The 15025-nt window shown below is 40.7% G+C and overlaps 1 protein-coding gene across 4 annotated transcripts in view; it reads left to right on the forward strand.

Moving 5' to 3' along the window:
• Nucleotides 1–15025, forward strand: part of RNF144A (ring finger protein 144A) — a 67591-nt gene that overhangs the window by 26215 nt on the left and 26351 nt on the right. For all 4 annotated transcript variants that reach the window (XM_040598254.1, XM_040598255.1, XM_040598256.1 and 1 more), the window contains one exon: nt 9858–10003. In XM_040598254.1, the coding sequence (XP_040454188.1) occupies nt 9869–10003 (135 nt within the window). In that variant the 5' untranslated portion in view covers nt 9858–9868. The remainder of the gene's footprint in view (nt 1–9857; nt 10004–15025) is intronic.

A 15025-nucleotide genomic window follows, 5' to 3' on the forward strand; every position in this document is an offset into this window, starting at 1 on the left:
GCAGGCTGGATCAGAGTTTTTCAGTGCTCAAGAGATGAGGGGTTAGAGTGGGATCATTTTACTGATCTATAATTTAGGTCATTGCAGAGCCCAAGCTATTAAATTTATTGTCAAAAGATGGAATTCTTCCAGAAAGATGTGTATGGTTTTGGTTGGTGTGTTTTTCTTTTTTTTTTCCTGTTTGGGTGGGTTTTTTTCTTTGGCTGAGGTGCCTGGTATTAGACACACAATCTTCCTCTGAAGGCCTTCAAAATCGCTTCCCTTCCTCTCACTGGGTAGGTAATATAGGCAGTTATCTTGGAAAACCTGCTTCTTTAGGCACCAACAATAGGGTGACTAAGTCTGAATCCCATCCTAGTTTTTACTTATGTATAGTCTGGTGTGTCACTTTGTACACAAAAGTAACAAAAGTTATGAGTTTTTATAGCATGACATCTTATTCAAATCTACTGTACTTTTCTGTCCTCTGAAGACTAGAAGGGTAGTTCTGGGTCATAGCTGATGCACGGGGCGATATGGTATAATAGAAGCTGTTACTTCTGTAGAAAAGCTGTCCAACTTCTAGCTAGAGCTGCTGTTTTTAGGCATGGTTTTGGAAAAAAAAGTAATTTTCCAGATGGCTGTAATTACTGCACAAAACATTCCTATGAAGTTTTACTCTTTCTATGAAGTCTTCCTCTTTTTTTGTACTTAAGCAGTATTTTCTTCCTAGTCCTATTGGCTATATGTGCTGTGTTGGTACTTCTCCCTCTTAATGTTGTTAGCGGAAGATAACTTTTAGAACAAGGGAGAACTTCTCTGAGGGGCAGATCTGGGACATGAGAGTGGGAACTTGCTGTCCGCACAGGGAGCTGTGAAAAATGCTGTCTCTTACAAATATTTGCCTGGAATTTGGTGGTTATTGAGTCACAGGAACAGGGAGAGCTGTGGGTAAATTAGCTAGGCTTCACCCAGCTCTGATTGCTGTTTTCGGCTACTAGTGTATCTGCTTTGCAGTTCAGGTGTAGCATACAAAGGGATGGTACTTGTGTATGTATTGTCTTATAGCTAAGGTGTGAGCTGGTGGTTAAGACCTGAGCTCTGCTGTTAGCACGTGTAACAGACAGTAAGAGGATTTGTGGTGGGTTTTTTCAGTCCTGTGCACTTTATTCCTGCACCTGAGACTTGTAAAGCACAATGGAAGTACAGCACTGGGCAGTGCACCAAGTATGCATTTTGCCATAGTTGCAGGGAAAAAGACAATTTTTATTTCCTGTTGATCGGTGGAAATAAGAGACTTGCTCAGCTGGTCTCTCCAGATGTCTTGGTCAGAACTGGGGCTCTACTTCCCTTGCTCATGCTCACATTTTGTTGGTAATTTTGCAACCTTTAAATGTCATTTCTAGCTTTAAGTTTCCAAGGCTTCCCCCCCCCAACAAAGAAGAAACCTACAGAGCTCAAGCTTAGTGGTGTTTGGGCTTTGTGTAAACACAGCTTTTGCTTTTCTGGGAGAGTCAGCTGTGGAGAAGGAAAAACCTTGTGGTATGTTAGTTTCAAACTGCTCCTTACTGATTTATTGCTATTGTGGAGACAGTGCGGAGTGAGGTAATTCATCAGTTCCTTGTAAGCAGAGAGGAGCAAAGAATAGGAGGAAACAAGGAAAGGGGTGGAGGGGGAAAGAGCCGGCGAAGAGAAAATAAAAACAGGGGGAAATGTAAGGGATGGGAGGAAAGGCACAACAAAGCAGTTGATTTTTGACTGGGTGGTTTGTGAGTTTCTGGAAAGTAAAAGATGTTACCTTAGAGAGCAGTGGAATTGTCTGTGCCCTTATTATTGTGGCCTTCACAAGCTGGAACATGAGCGTCACAAGGGACTTCAGTGCTGGACAGTGTTCTGGGATTGTTGCAGCCGCAAGGTGCGTCCTCAGGTTACAACTGGCTTTGGTTAAGACCAGTCTCTTGTAGGTCAGCTACATCTTTATCTTGCTTTAAGACCTATTCCAGATGTTCAAGTCTCCCGCAATGAAGGGAGCCCGGGGTGAATCTGGCAGAGTTAGCGCCGGCGAGAGGGCAAGGTGTATGGGTGGGAATCAGCCTAAGGCTTATGGTGGTTTAAATGCAGGTGGCTCCTGTGGCCAGTAGTGCAGCTCTAGTTGGTATGGCCAGCAGTTGTGCCAAAATAGTCAGCATACCCTAAAGCAGGTATCTATAGCCATGATGATAATAGGAGCCTGTAGCTGGAAAACGTGAAGGTGTCTTCTTAGCCATATTGATTTGGAGTAGGACTTAACTGTGTTGAGCTGCCTGCCTTGGCTGATGAGCGCTACCTGCATAGCCCTGTGTGTACCCATGGTTTTGAGCATGAATTGTGTTAAAGGTGGTGGCTACAAGGAGCAGGATACTCTGTAAAATCTGAAAACTTGGTAACCATCAGCTTGCTTCCAGTAGAAGCAAAAGCTGAAAACATCCAGCCAGGAAAAGGAGTTTGAGTTTGTTACTGATTCTGTTTTCTGATAACAAAAAAAGCCAAGTTAACAGGATGTTGCTCCTTCACTCTGAAAATCTTCTGGTAGTTGCCAGCATTTGCTGAAATAGTTACTCATATCACAACTCCTTTCAAGAAAGATCACATTGCTTTTTCTGCATTCAACTGTCAGTAGAAAGGAAAAGTTTGAGATTTTTTTCAGTTACCCTTCTTCCTTTGGTCATGATGCCAATAGGTTGTTTTAATCTGTGCTTGATCTCAGCGTCTTGCTACTGTTTCAGTCATGTAGTCTTAGTTCTGGTTTGTCGAAACTTGGGGAGGAGGAGAACAATGGAGTGTAGAGTATCGCTTTTCATATGGAGAAAATCTTTCTTATTCCTAGATTCTGTTTGCAGCTGATATTCCTGTCTCTAAAATACAGAGCTTAAATATTTCTTAGCTGTTGATAATTTAACCCATGGTTTTCCACAGTTTTGCATGGGCTTAGTGGTTGCCACAGAAACTCATGGATGGTACCTTGCTCTTGGCCCTAGTATTCGAAGGCAGGGATTCATTGCATTAGAGTTTATGGGAGTTTTTCAACAGGAATGGCATTAAAGTTCATGGGATTTTTTAATGAGGATCAAATGGGTTCATCACTTAAAGCAAGCCAAGGAGATGGGCAGGCTCATTCTCTCCAGACCAAAATATGTTGCATTCTTGCAGGTGATACACCTGTGCTACACTGTCTGGGCTTTTCTCCAGTATGACGAGGGGGTGGAATTTTCCTGCCCAGCACAGGGGAGAAGGCTTTTAAAATGCATATCGTGTTGGCCTAGCTGTTCCGCATTACCGTGAGGCCGTGTCTGCGGCTGCTGAGGGTGCCCGGGGTGTGCTGAGGGGCTGGGGCACCAGAGAAACAGGATGGTGCAAGGACCTCCCGGCTCTGGGCTGAGGTGCTCTGCTGCACCAGGGCTCATACAGTCGCTTGGACAGCAAACATTGATTAGGCACTTGAATTCTGAGCAATATTCTGTAGTATTGCCACATCTCTGTCCTTTTGTTCAATAGCCCCAAAAGATTACACGAGTGTTTTTGGGGCACAATGCAGTGGAATCCCGCTTCAGTTGTTATTGTACTCCGTACAACAAAATATACTACTTCTGGCAACAGCCAGGAAGAAGATCTTTTTGCCCTATTTTCTCCTCATTTCCCCCCGTCTCTTCTGCGTTCTCTACTGTCTTCCTTCTCACCCCTTTTTTCTTTTTAATAAAATGTTTTGGTTTATTATTTTTTTTTCCTCCATGCCTTTAAATCTTCCAGTGCTTTCCTTTCTGCCTGACTGCAGTTTCTTTCAGATGGAGTAAAGTGGGTGTTCTTGGTTTTTTTTTTTTACCTCTTTGAAATGTTTTCACCCTTGCCTATGGGGTCTGAAAAGCAGCCACACCCGGTTTATTTCAGGTTACTGCTGTTGGCAGTGCTTTGAGAAGCCACAATTGCACCAGAGCTGGTGACACACACAGGAGAATGCAGGGTCAGAAAAGTATTGGCACTGTCACATTTTTTAGTAGCTGTATTTCTGGGCATACATGAAAGGATTTTGCCCTCTGAGGTTTCTTCTGCATGGAGAGAAGATGAGCTTATCTATTTGTAGCATGTCTATTTGTAGTATTCTTTAGAAGTTAGTATCTTTTCCTCTTTACCCACCCACATTTGATAGGCAGTGTTGTTACATACATCCTTAGATCTGGAAGATCTCCATTGTTGTTCTAATATTTAAAATATTTTGTGGTCTGTGCCGTAATCAAACCAAGCTGAGTACGTTATTATGGTTTTTTCCCCTCTTATATAATACTCTAATTTCTCAGGAAAAGAAACAAGATAAATTGATAGCCAGGTATTTAGCAAAAAGATTTTTAGCTCCCACTAACAGTGACTTGTCCCAGAAGTAGTCCAGTAGATTTCTTTTACTCCTGGTGCTATTGTTTAAGTACCTTTTATTAGTGAGAAACCAGCTGTTCTTTCTTTTTTATTTGGGCATTGGAATGTTTGAATGTAACCTTTATATTTGTATATATTTTAATATTATACATACATGTGCATCTATATTAGATATTTATATATATTTAAAATATGGGGGGGTTATCAGTTAGGAAGGTAAAGCAAAGAAACACAGTGGCTATTCATGGGGTGGACTGAAGTCCCTGGAATAATTTTTTCAACTCAGGGAAGAGCCTGTTTCCCACGTGCTATACTGGCCAGAAGATTGAAGTTGCTGACAGTACTCTAAGGTTTTACATGTTTTTATCTCTTCTGGGCTGAAGCCGTGGAATAGCTTGAAAACAAGAACAGAGATGGTGGTCTTGGCATTGATGGTTAACCGGTGTAAGGACTTAAAGTTTGGGTCTGAAGAGTTCACGGTTGACCTATGTGTTGACAATACTTTCTGCAGTATACTCTGTACAAGCTAAAGTTTCTTATGTGTTGATAAGAGTTATGCTTGAAAAACAGCAGCATGTTATACTGGTGGAAGACAGAACGTGGCTTTACTGGTTGGGGTTGCCTGGAATTCAAAGGACAACTGATATCTGCTGGACTCATGCAGTTATTGTGGATCAGATTTATGAGTGAGCCTTCAGAGTTAGGTAGGTATCTGGCAGGATTTAAGAACTTAAGTCAGGCAGGCAGCAAAGCTCTGTAAGTTAGTAATCTCTAAACACCTAAACATATAAATCCAGTCTTCTGTGTGTTTGCTTGACATCTAGCAGAGACAATTATTCTACTTACCTCCCTGGTAAACTGGGATTGGTAAGTGAGAGATACTAAGTCTGCCTGTCAACTTTTATAATCATAAAATCTACCTAGTGGGTAAATTTTTATTCATTAATTTGTGTTGTGGGGGACTTTTGAATGTTCTTACCAGTCTATGGTACAGTTGCGTAATAAAAACTGGCAACACCAACAAAAAATAGTTGCTAACTAGTCAATTATGTCATGCAGGCTTCTTTCATATTTCCTTAGCCATATAATTCTGGGGATCCTTGGAAGAGCCTAGGAACAGAGAAAAATGGCATGCAAGTTCAAACTCTGACAGAGGGGGAAACAAATAATCCAAGCTTCAGGACTGTTGCTGAACACCCTCAGCCACCAACCTGGATCATGTGAACTAGCCCCTGCTGGCTTGGGGTCTTGGAGATTGCTAGTGATTCACAGGCAGTGACCTACGGCTGTAGCTACATAGGAAGGCTCAGAATTGCTTAGGTCAAAGTCAAAATAATCACTTAATACATGTGGCAGGCAGTGCCAGTTCCAGAGTGCAGTGTAGTAGCCTTTGCAGATGATTCCGCTTCAGAAATGTGCATTTTTTCCACATAAGTAAAAAAATGGGAGAATTTTTTTATTTATATATGTATTAATATTAAATATATAAACATACTTCATATAAAATATAGAAAATTGTACTGTGACAGATGTGTTTGACTTTATGTAGGAAGAAGTGTAGCCTGTATTATTTTTATATATACACAGACATATGCACACATATACTTAGATAAATATATATACAAAACTAAAACTGCACTATAACAGATGTGTTTGATTCCATTTAGTAGCCTGGATTATTTTAACTAGCATTACTTTGACAAAAAGGGGCAACAGGAATGAGAACTAATTTTAAATCCCATTTAAATTCCTTCCTTTGACTGAAGAGGGCTGTTTTCCATCATGTCAGTGAATTTGGATTAAGATAACTCCTTAAGGCAGATGAATTAAGTGTGGCTGATTAACTAGTTGTCTGGTAGGAGAGGGAACTGAAGCCCTTAATTTAGAAGTTAAACCTATTCCTGACCTAAAGCTGAAATTTAGATTCTGTTGAAAGCTCTATATTGAGTCTTTCTTGGTGGAAAAAGACCCACCAGTTAAAGCATGCTGTGTATGACTGTCTTGTTCAACTGTATTTTCTAGTCCCTTTTTCCTCGTAAACTGGTCGGTCGTGTATCTATAAAGTGTTGACAATGTAACTGTATCTCGACTGTGCAGTGCCATGAAATACTTGACTGCAGTAAGAGAACTCACGCTGTTTTATGATTTCTTGAATGACTTGCATGGAATAAAGTTGCATTATTTCCTGATTACAGTGTTTTTCACAGAAGTTTTCACAGTATTTCTGTTTCACTGTCTTCTGCAACTTCTTGAAGCCTGGAAAGAAAGAATTGTTCTATTCTTGACTTACCAGAGATAGTCAGCCATTTGTTGTCACTTGAAAATGTAGGCTGTGTAGGTGGACCAAAATCTGAGGGATTACTGTTCAGAAATCCAGTTTGTATTCACTTAATTCATTAATTGTTGTGCAGAAATAATGAAAGATTCCTTCCCCTTCATAGCCATCTCCCAGAATGCATAATAGTAATGTTTTAAATATATTAACATATTGTTACATCAACGTGACCGCAGTCACATTGCATTGCACATCACTAGAAAGCATGAGAGTACAATCTGAAGCTGTAAGGGACCACAGCTATGGAACAGTAAGAGTCTACACCTGTTTTTGACAGAAGGTGTGAGTTTTTTTTTCCCCTCCACTCATATCTTGTGAGTTTGCTTTGGTTTTGTTTTTTAAAAAAGCTTTGTTAAGCTTCATGATATGTAATCATGGAAGCTTATTACTTAGTTGCAGCAGTGTAGCAGGTGATGGTGAAGCAGGGTCTAGTTTGTGCTTTGGGAAAGCTTTGTTCTTTGTTCCTTTACAGGGATACCCAGTAGAGATGCTGCAGTGGGATGTGGTAGCTTTTTGTATATGTTTTCTAAGGCTGGGTGGCAAATTTCTTTATTGTTGCACTAATGCCACCAGCAACAACGGATATTCCCCCACCCCATAACGGCTGTAAGATTTCATTATTACAAGGTGTTTGGCAAGGAGGGGTGAGGAGGAATAGCTCTGTTACCACTTGAGGCTTCATTCAGGTTTTGCTTTCTGTTATCTCTGTGGCTGAGTTCGTCATGGATTATGTGCCAGCTGTGTAGGGCAACAAATTTCTGCCAGCCTGCTGGATGCCAGCTTGAAAGAAGTTTCACCTTGATTCACTTTTGCCTTACAGAAGACAAAGAGGGTGAATATTTCCCAATGAGGTGTTAACTGCAGTATAGTTGTGCTGCAAAAGAGCCTCTTTTGAAAGTCCTAGGCAGCAAGCTTTATTAACTGAAAGGTTAATATTTTCCTCTTTATCATCACTTATTGACCCACACTGAATAAATACATTTCTTTTTTGTTTGGATTATTCTTATTTGTCTTTATTAATGTTTGGCAAGCTTTTAGTCTGATTTGTGTCAGATTTTACATCTTCTCCATGAAACTTGCTAGGATATTTGTCTGCTGCGTGTATTAAAGTGTCCTTGACTTAAATTTATCTTTCTTCATTGCTCATCTGCTAGTTTCATTTGCTTGCTGCCATAAGCAACAGATGTGAAATAAACAGGGCAGGACAGCAAATAGCTCAGGTGTGTTTGATCACTGCTTCTCAAATACTTCATGAGTCTCTGCAAATGTCACATAAACCAAAGCCTGGAAGAAGAAAATTGTTTTTGCTGATACTCAGTGTTGAATGGAAAAGTATTGGTAATTGACAGTAAAGAAGCAGTCTAGCCTTAAAGATTTTGGGGTTTCATTCATATCGCTGTGTCAGACTGTCACGTCAAGGTCTCAGAATGACTGTGCAGCAGAAGTCCTGGTTTGTGACATGGAGTCATTATTCATGTGCCATTCTACAGAACTGTTGCCTCAGTTTCCTTTGAAACGGTGGGGAGTTTGTGTGTGGCCTCTCAGAGGAAGTGATCCAGAGCATCCCTGGAAATTAGGGTGTTTAATCTTTCTCTCCCCCTCTCCTGCCTGATGGCTGCACTAGAAATAAGTATGACTAGGCTCTGCACTTTTGGTGTCCTTTATGTACATTATGAAGGGCATCTTCTAATAAGTTAGACTGAACAGAGGGCTAACGTAAAATCTTCGCTTTGTTTCAGAGTATTTCGAGACCTGGGTGGATCCGTGTCCACAATTAATTGAATATCAAAGACTTCACAAACACTTCTTTGAACTCTCAGTGTGATTTCTTTGGGGGCAAGAAGTATGCTTCGGTTGAGCATCTGCCTAAGCCTAGTGTAATAAGCATTTATTTGTTGCAGTTCTGGAGGTTTTGGGAATAATTCATGGATAATAAACTTGGATATAAGCAGTTCCTGAAAGTGCAAATGAAGGGAGAAGGGGGGAAAAAAAAAGGGCCGGGGAGTGGGTGGGGTGGGCAGGGGAAACAACCACCACCGCCCCACCAACCATAACCGTGGTTGGAATAGTGTAACTGCCACTGTGGGGAAGGTAAGGAACCAGCTACTTTTGAGGAGGGAAGTAAGATTATGTGGACCTCCCAGCAGTCTTGGGATGTGAATTTCGCACACTTTGAAGGTCATGTCAGTGACAAAACAATGCTAGCAAATATGGTATTAAGATTGGACATACTATATAAGTTACCTTAAGATGTCGGGGGGGGGGGATTTGGTTTGGTTCTTCCCCCCCACCCCCCCTCCCATGTGTGTACCTTAAATTAGCTTTCCGTTTTTGTAGGAATACATTTGTTATGTGGGAAATTATTTTATTTCCAGTTAGTCAATTGACAGCTCTCTGTCTGGGCCCTGAAGCCTAGGATAAAGATGCTCTGCGTGGTCCTAACTTATTGCTGTCTTGAGGGTTACATAGGTATTACAGCCTTTTTCTGTAGTTCACTGTGTTCTTACTTGCCCCAGTTGGTTGTTGCTACAGCAAAGCTGTGTTCTCAGCATATTGCAAGGTTTGGAAGAAAAATGCAGGCTAAAACTCTGAGTGTACTCGGAATATTCATTGTTCTTTCTAAAAATAACTTGGCAAACTGATCGATCTCTCATGCTTTTAGGAACAAAAATATCTTGGTCTGTGAGTTGCAATATTATCAGGCTGGAAAAGGGGAGTAATAGGTGCTTGGTTCATGAAAGACCTTGTGGGTCTTGCCTGGGTAGCTGGAGTTGTGAGGGTTAAGGAATGTATAAGCTTGTAACTGGTGGTTAAAACGACAAGAATTGGGGATGAGACTTTTGCATGTATAGTGTCAGACAAGTCTGACCTAAGGATATTTCCTGCTTGTTCTCATATTTTGTCAGTGTATTGTGGCCTGTTTTTTTTTCCCTTTTGCTTGCTTTATGCATGTTTTATCAGGTCAGGCAGAGGATATATAGTCTGCTGCAAGTGCTGACACTGTCAAATTAGCCATTGCTGTTTATAGCTGTTTCTTTTTTCCTGTAGAGCTGACAGGCAGCAGCTGACAATGAGATTTTCAGTGGCAGAAATGTACTATCAATATAAGGAAATAATGGAGTTTTGTGCTGTTTTTCAGACTGCTCTGCAATGACTACAGCAAGATATAGGCCTACTTGGGACTTGGTACTTGACCCATTAGTGTCCTGCAAGCTCTGTCTTGGTGAATATCCCGTGGAGCAGATGACAACAATAGCACAATGCCAATGTATCTTCTGTACCCTGGTGAGTTTTCCTTTTTTTATTATGCATAAAAAAACAATGCACAATTTCAGCTGCAGAAGTCACGTGTGTTTCTGCTGAGTGGGTTTCACCCTGAAGCATTGATGCTGAAGTGGAAATGAATACTGTTGCTGTGTACTTGATGCAAATGCTAGCAGGTAAACTTTCTGGTTTCCCTATTTTTAAAAAAATAAAAGGTTTTTACGGCAGTGTACTGAAGTGCTGAGTATACATTTAGTTCCTTAGGAAGGTTATTCACCCTTAGCCTTTTGCCTGTCAGTGGCTTGGATTTGGGTTGGATTTGTTGGGTTGTTTTTGGTTAGTTGTTTTTTTGGTCTTTTTTGGTGTGGCAGTTGTTTTTTTTCTGGGCTGGGTTTTTTTGTTTGTGATTTTTTTTTTCCTTTTAACTTTAGAGTAGAATCTTTCACTAAGAAGGAACCCACAACAATCATATAGTCCAGCTGCCTGACCAAAAGTTAATGCATGTCATTCAGGATGTTGTCCAAATGTTTCTTGAATACTGACAGACATGGGGAATCAACCGTCTCTCTAGGAAGCCTGTTCCAGTGTTTCACCACCTTCTGAGTAAAGAAATGCTTCCTAATGCCCAGTTTAAATTTACTCTGATGCAGCTTTGACCCATTCCTGCCTATCCTGTCACTGGATACCAGGGAGAAGAGCTCAGCACTACCCTGTCTGTGTCCCCTCCTCAGGGACCTGTAGAGAGAGAGCAATGTGGTCGCCCCTCAGCCTCCTTCTCTCAAAACTAGACAAGCCTAAAGTCCTTAGCTGCTCCTTGCAGGACATTGCTTCCAGCTCTTTCACCAGCTTTTTTTTATCTCCTTTGGACACATTCAAAGACCTCCACACCCTTCTTACATTGTGGGGCCCAGAACCGCACACATTACTCAGGGCAAGGCTTCACCAGTGCTGAATACAGCAGAATAACCCCTCTCTGGTCTGGACCAGCTGGTGACACTGTGTTTGATGTGCCCCAGGATGGGGCTTGCCCTCTGGCTGCCAGGGCACACAGCTGACTCGTACTGAGCCTGCTGTGAACCAGCACCCCCAGATCCCTTTCTGCAGGGCTGCTCTCCAGCCACTCCTCTCCCAATTTATACATGTGCCCAGCATTACTCCATCCCAGTGCAGAATCCAGCATTTCAGCTTGTTCATTTTCATCCCATTGATGATTGCCCAATACTCCAATCTACCTAGATCCCTCTGCAAGGCCTCTCATCCCTCAAGAGTCAACAGCATCTCCCAGTTTGGTATCATCATCAGACTTGTTGATGGTGCATTCAACTCCTGCAACTCCCAGATCATTGGTAAACATACTGAACAAAAGTGGCCCTAGAACTGAGCCCGAAGGAACATCACTGCTGACCGGTTACCAGCCAGATGTAGCCACTTTCACTACAACCCAACCCTTTGAGCCCTGTCCTGCAGCCAGTTCTTCACCCAGCGCACTGTGAACCCGCTCATACCACGGCTGCACAACTTGTCCAGAAAGATGCTGTGAGGGGCAGTATCGAAAGCCTTACTAAAATCTAGAAAAATGACATCTGCCACCTTCCCTTCGTTCACTAGGCAGGTGACCTCAGTGTAGAAAGACAGCAAACTAGTTAAGCAGGACTTCCCCTTTGTGAACCCATGCTGACTGTGCCTGATGATTGCATCATTCTTTAAATGCCTTTTAATAGTACACAGTATGGCCATGCACGCACTTGCAACTAGAAAAGTATTTAATGTATTACAGATTCTAGTACTCCTGTATCACCGTTACAATCATGTAAGTGGCTTTCGTTACCATGTTGTACAACTGCATGCCTGGAAAAACAAGCATCTTGTCAGTTAAGTACTAAATGCTGGTGAACATAACTGTAGTACGTAGCAAAGATCATCATTATAGTAAATAGGTATTGCTGGTTTATGAACAGAGAAATAAAAGTAGTAGTAGCTTTCTGTGCCTAATGATTATTTGGAATGAAAATGTTAGATCCTCTAATTTTGCAATAGGTACAGGTACACCAAAAACCTTGTAAAGATTGTTCGGCAGTGGGAAAGTTACAGTAATATCAGTAAGAATATAATTTCTGGGATAAGTGATGCTCAGACTTCTAACACCATGTCATAAACTCTTGAGAAATTTTAAGTTTAGACATAGGATTGAGTAATTTATTTTTTTTAACTTGCAAGTTTTTTTCAACAAAGTTGGTTTTGATATTTGGGGTTTTTTTACGTTGAAGAGTAAGCGGTTTTTAAGTTGTCTTCTATATCTTTTTCTTCATGGAAATGCTACCTTTTTTAAATAATAGATATTTTTTTTTCTGATGGCTATTGAGAAAATACAGGGGATTGCCAATAAAACAGACAGCTTCTTTTTGTTGCTTACAGGAACAGCTGTTTGCATTGCTTCTGTTTTGCTCAGTTTTTAATACATGTAATACTCTAAAAACTCCCAGGTTGTTACAAGTAACTTTTAATGTTGATGGTCTTTGGGAAAAGAGAAAGTGAGCACACAGGCAGGTAAACAGATATAATCCATTGCAAACACTGTGCCTGCCCAATTACAGGATAAGTATTGCTTTGTTCCACACTTTGAAAGGAGTGTTTGCTCAAGCATGCAGAAGTATATAAAATAATAGACTTAATTAAAACTGTTCTCTGCTGACCTGGTGTTTACAGGTGAGTTTTCAGTGTGTGTCCCTGTTGTCTGGACATGGAGAGAATTTTAATTTCATTTTTCAGTAACATTTAAGTGGCAGAAGGAAGACTGGGTTACCAGATGCATCTTTGCTCTCCACCTTGTTCCTTCTGACACTTGCTGCCATCACTGATCTTCCATTTCTTCTTGGTAGAATATGGTTATTGACTCTTACTGCTGTTTCGAAAGATAGAGCCCATTATAGATGTTGAAGATTCAGCCTTTGCTAATAACCTATTCTTAGGACCTGGCATAAGGAAACTTGCTGCGGTGACATTGGGTTCTTGTGTCGAACTGTATTCAGGTGGAATCATCAGTCCATTTTTACGACTTGTATTTGATTGTCTTGAATAGTTCATTCAGCTTTGTCCTGTTTAAGCAAATCAGTCTATCTTGTCTGCCTTTTGTCTGCCGTTTGCATGATCTTCACTACAGTGACATTTGAGTGCACTGGAAAAATTATTTACCCTTAAGTTTTCCTGTGAATTAATAGGAAATAATATTACCCTTGCTTTCACTGATGGCAGTGGGGGAGGAAGTAAGAATCAGTCCCAGTAATTGCAAGAGGCAATAACTATAAACCTGTTACAGCCCAGGAATTCAGCGTGACTGAAACCCAAGGCCTCCATCTCTACCTCATGGACAGCCTGACATTGGTGTCTTTGGAAATGGTCATTGCAGTTCTCAAGATCGACTGTGTTTTGTAAACAGCCAAATAAAAGTTATTGAAAATCACAGGAAAAAATTATCTTTTTGACTGAAGACTTCGGATGGAGTCTATGTACAGTAGATCAGTATATTATACTAGGATAAGTGGAAATACAATTGGAGAAATATTTGACTGTCTCTGTTCTGTTCTTGATGGACCAACATACAATTTTTCTCTGGCTTCTTGCTTTTATGTAAATGATCTGAGGTAACTAACGGGCACTGCAGTGATATGAGCAAAACAGAAAAAGGGATGTCCGTCACAAGTGTGAAAACTATTTTTGCCACAGCTCTTGCTCCAAGCTCTAGCCCTTCTGTCTAAACAACTCGCGCTGTCTCAGCCTGCTGCATGTATTACAAAGAGATCTTTGAAGTGCAGTGCTACTGATACGTAGGCAGAATTTAGATCAACATGCAGATTTCTCAATCCTGTAATATTTCTGTCTGCAAGTCTTCACTCTCTATAACCATAGAAGTGCTGTGGTCTCATGAAGGATTGTCTCTTCCCAACACTTACACAATAACACAACATTGCTATTCAGAAAGAGAGAATGGGGACACTGTTTCCTTTTGCTCTCTGGCAGAGCTGTGCATGGATTGAATAGAGCAGACTGCCACTCCTCTGCTGATAAGGCATAGATGCTACAATTTCCCATCGCATTATTTTTCCAGTTGTGGCTATTAGTACAATACTCCATTATGGTTTTTATCGTTATGATCACTAATGTGCACACAATGCTGTGAGCTCTCGGGTTTTGTATATCTCATCCATTAGGCATGTATCCGTTGTTGGATTGCTTGAGGTACCAGAGGAACAAAAGTCTAGAGGGTAGAAAGAAAAACAAGCTTATCTGCTGTGCTGGTTTTCTGTTTGTTTGTTTTTCCGAGTATTGTCAAGGGGCAAACTAGTATCTCTTTTCTTCTGCAATCACATCAGCAATAGGACCGATCTGAAGTATTTGAAATACATTTCAAATTTTGGACTAAAATGCTTAAACGTCTTGTTTTTTATTAAATCACTTTTTCCTACTGAAATAGCACACTGTACATAGCTGGTAATTTAAAATTTCAAGGTAGTCAGCAGTTGCTTGCCCCAGCAGAAGTAATTGATTTTGCATGTTTTCTGCAGAAAGTTTTTCTTACCACACTTCTCTCCTTAAGGAAGGAAAGGGAAGAGTAAAGCAAACAGGGCACCACTTTTTTGTTGTTTAATTTGTTTTGTATTAGTTACAGCATCAAACTTTTCCAGTTATTACTTAGCCTTTGCTTTTTTGGGGGTGAAGAGGGGATAGAGAGGGAGCAATTTTAGTCCAATTCCTGCCTGAAATTCTCATCACTTTATAACCTATGATGAAGTTCTCCTGTCTTTAAAGGACAGGATGTTCCCTTGATGTGTTAGTGATTGGGTATGTACTAAAGTTACAACAGGGTTTGTTCCAGTTGATATTCTTGCATGGAAGTCAACCAGTTGCTTAAATCTGTTCTGATTTAGCTGTACACACATTATACATGTGTGTACGTATATATATAATTTATAGCTATATATATAAATATACACGTAGAAGTGTCGATGTGTTGCAAGTATAGTGATGCTACTGTTACTCAAGACA

This window comes from Falco naumanni, chromosome 6 (assembly GCF_017639655.2).
Source record: "Falco naumanni isolate bFalNau1 chromosome 6, bFalNau1.pat, whole genome shotgun sequence".
In the NCBI taxonomy this organism is placed as follows: domain Eukaryota; kingdom Metazoa; phylum Chordata; class Aves; order Falconiformes; family Falconidae; genus Falco; species Falco naumanni.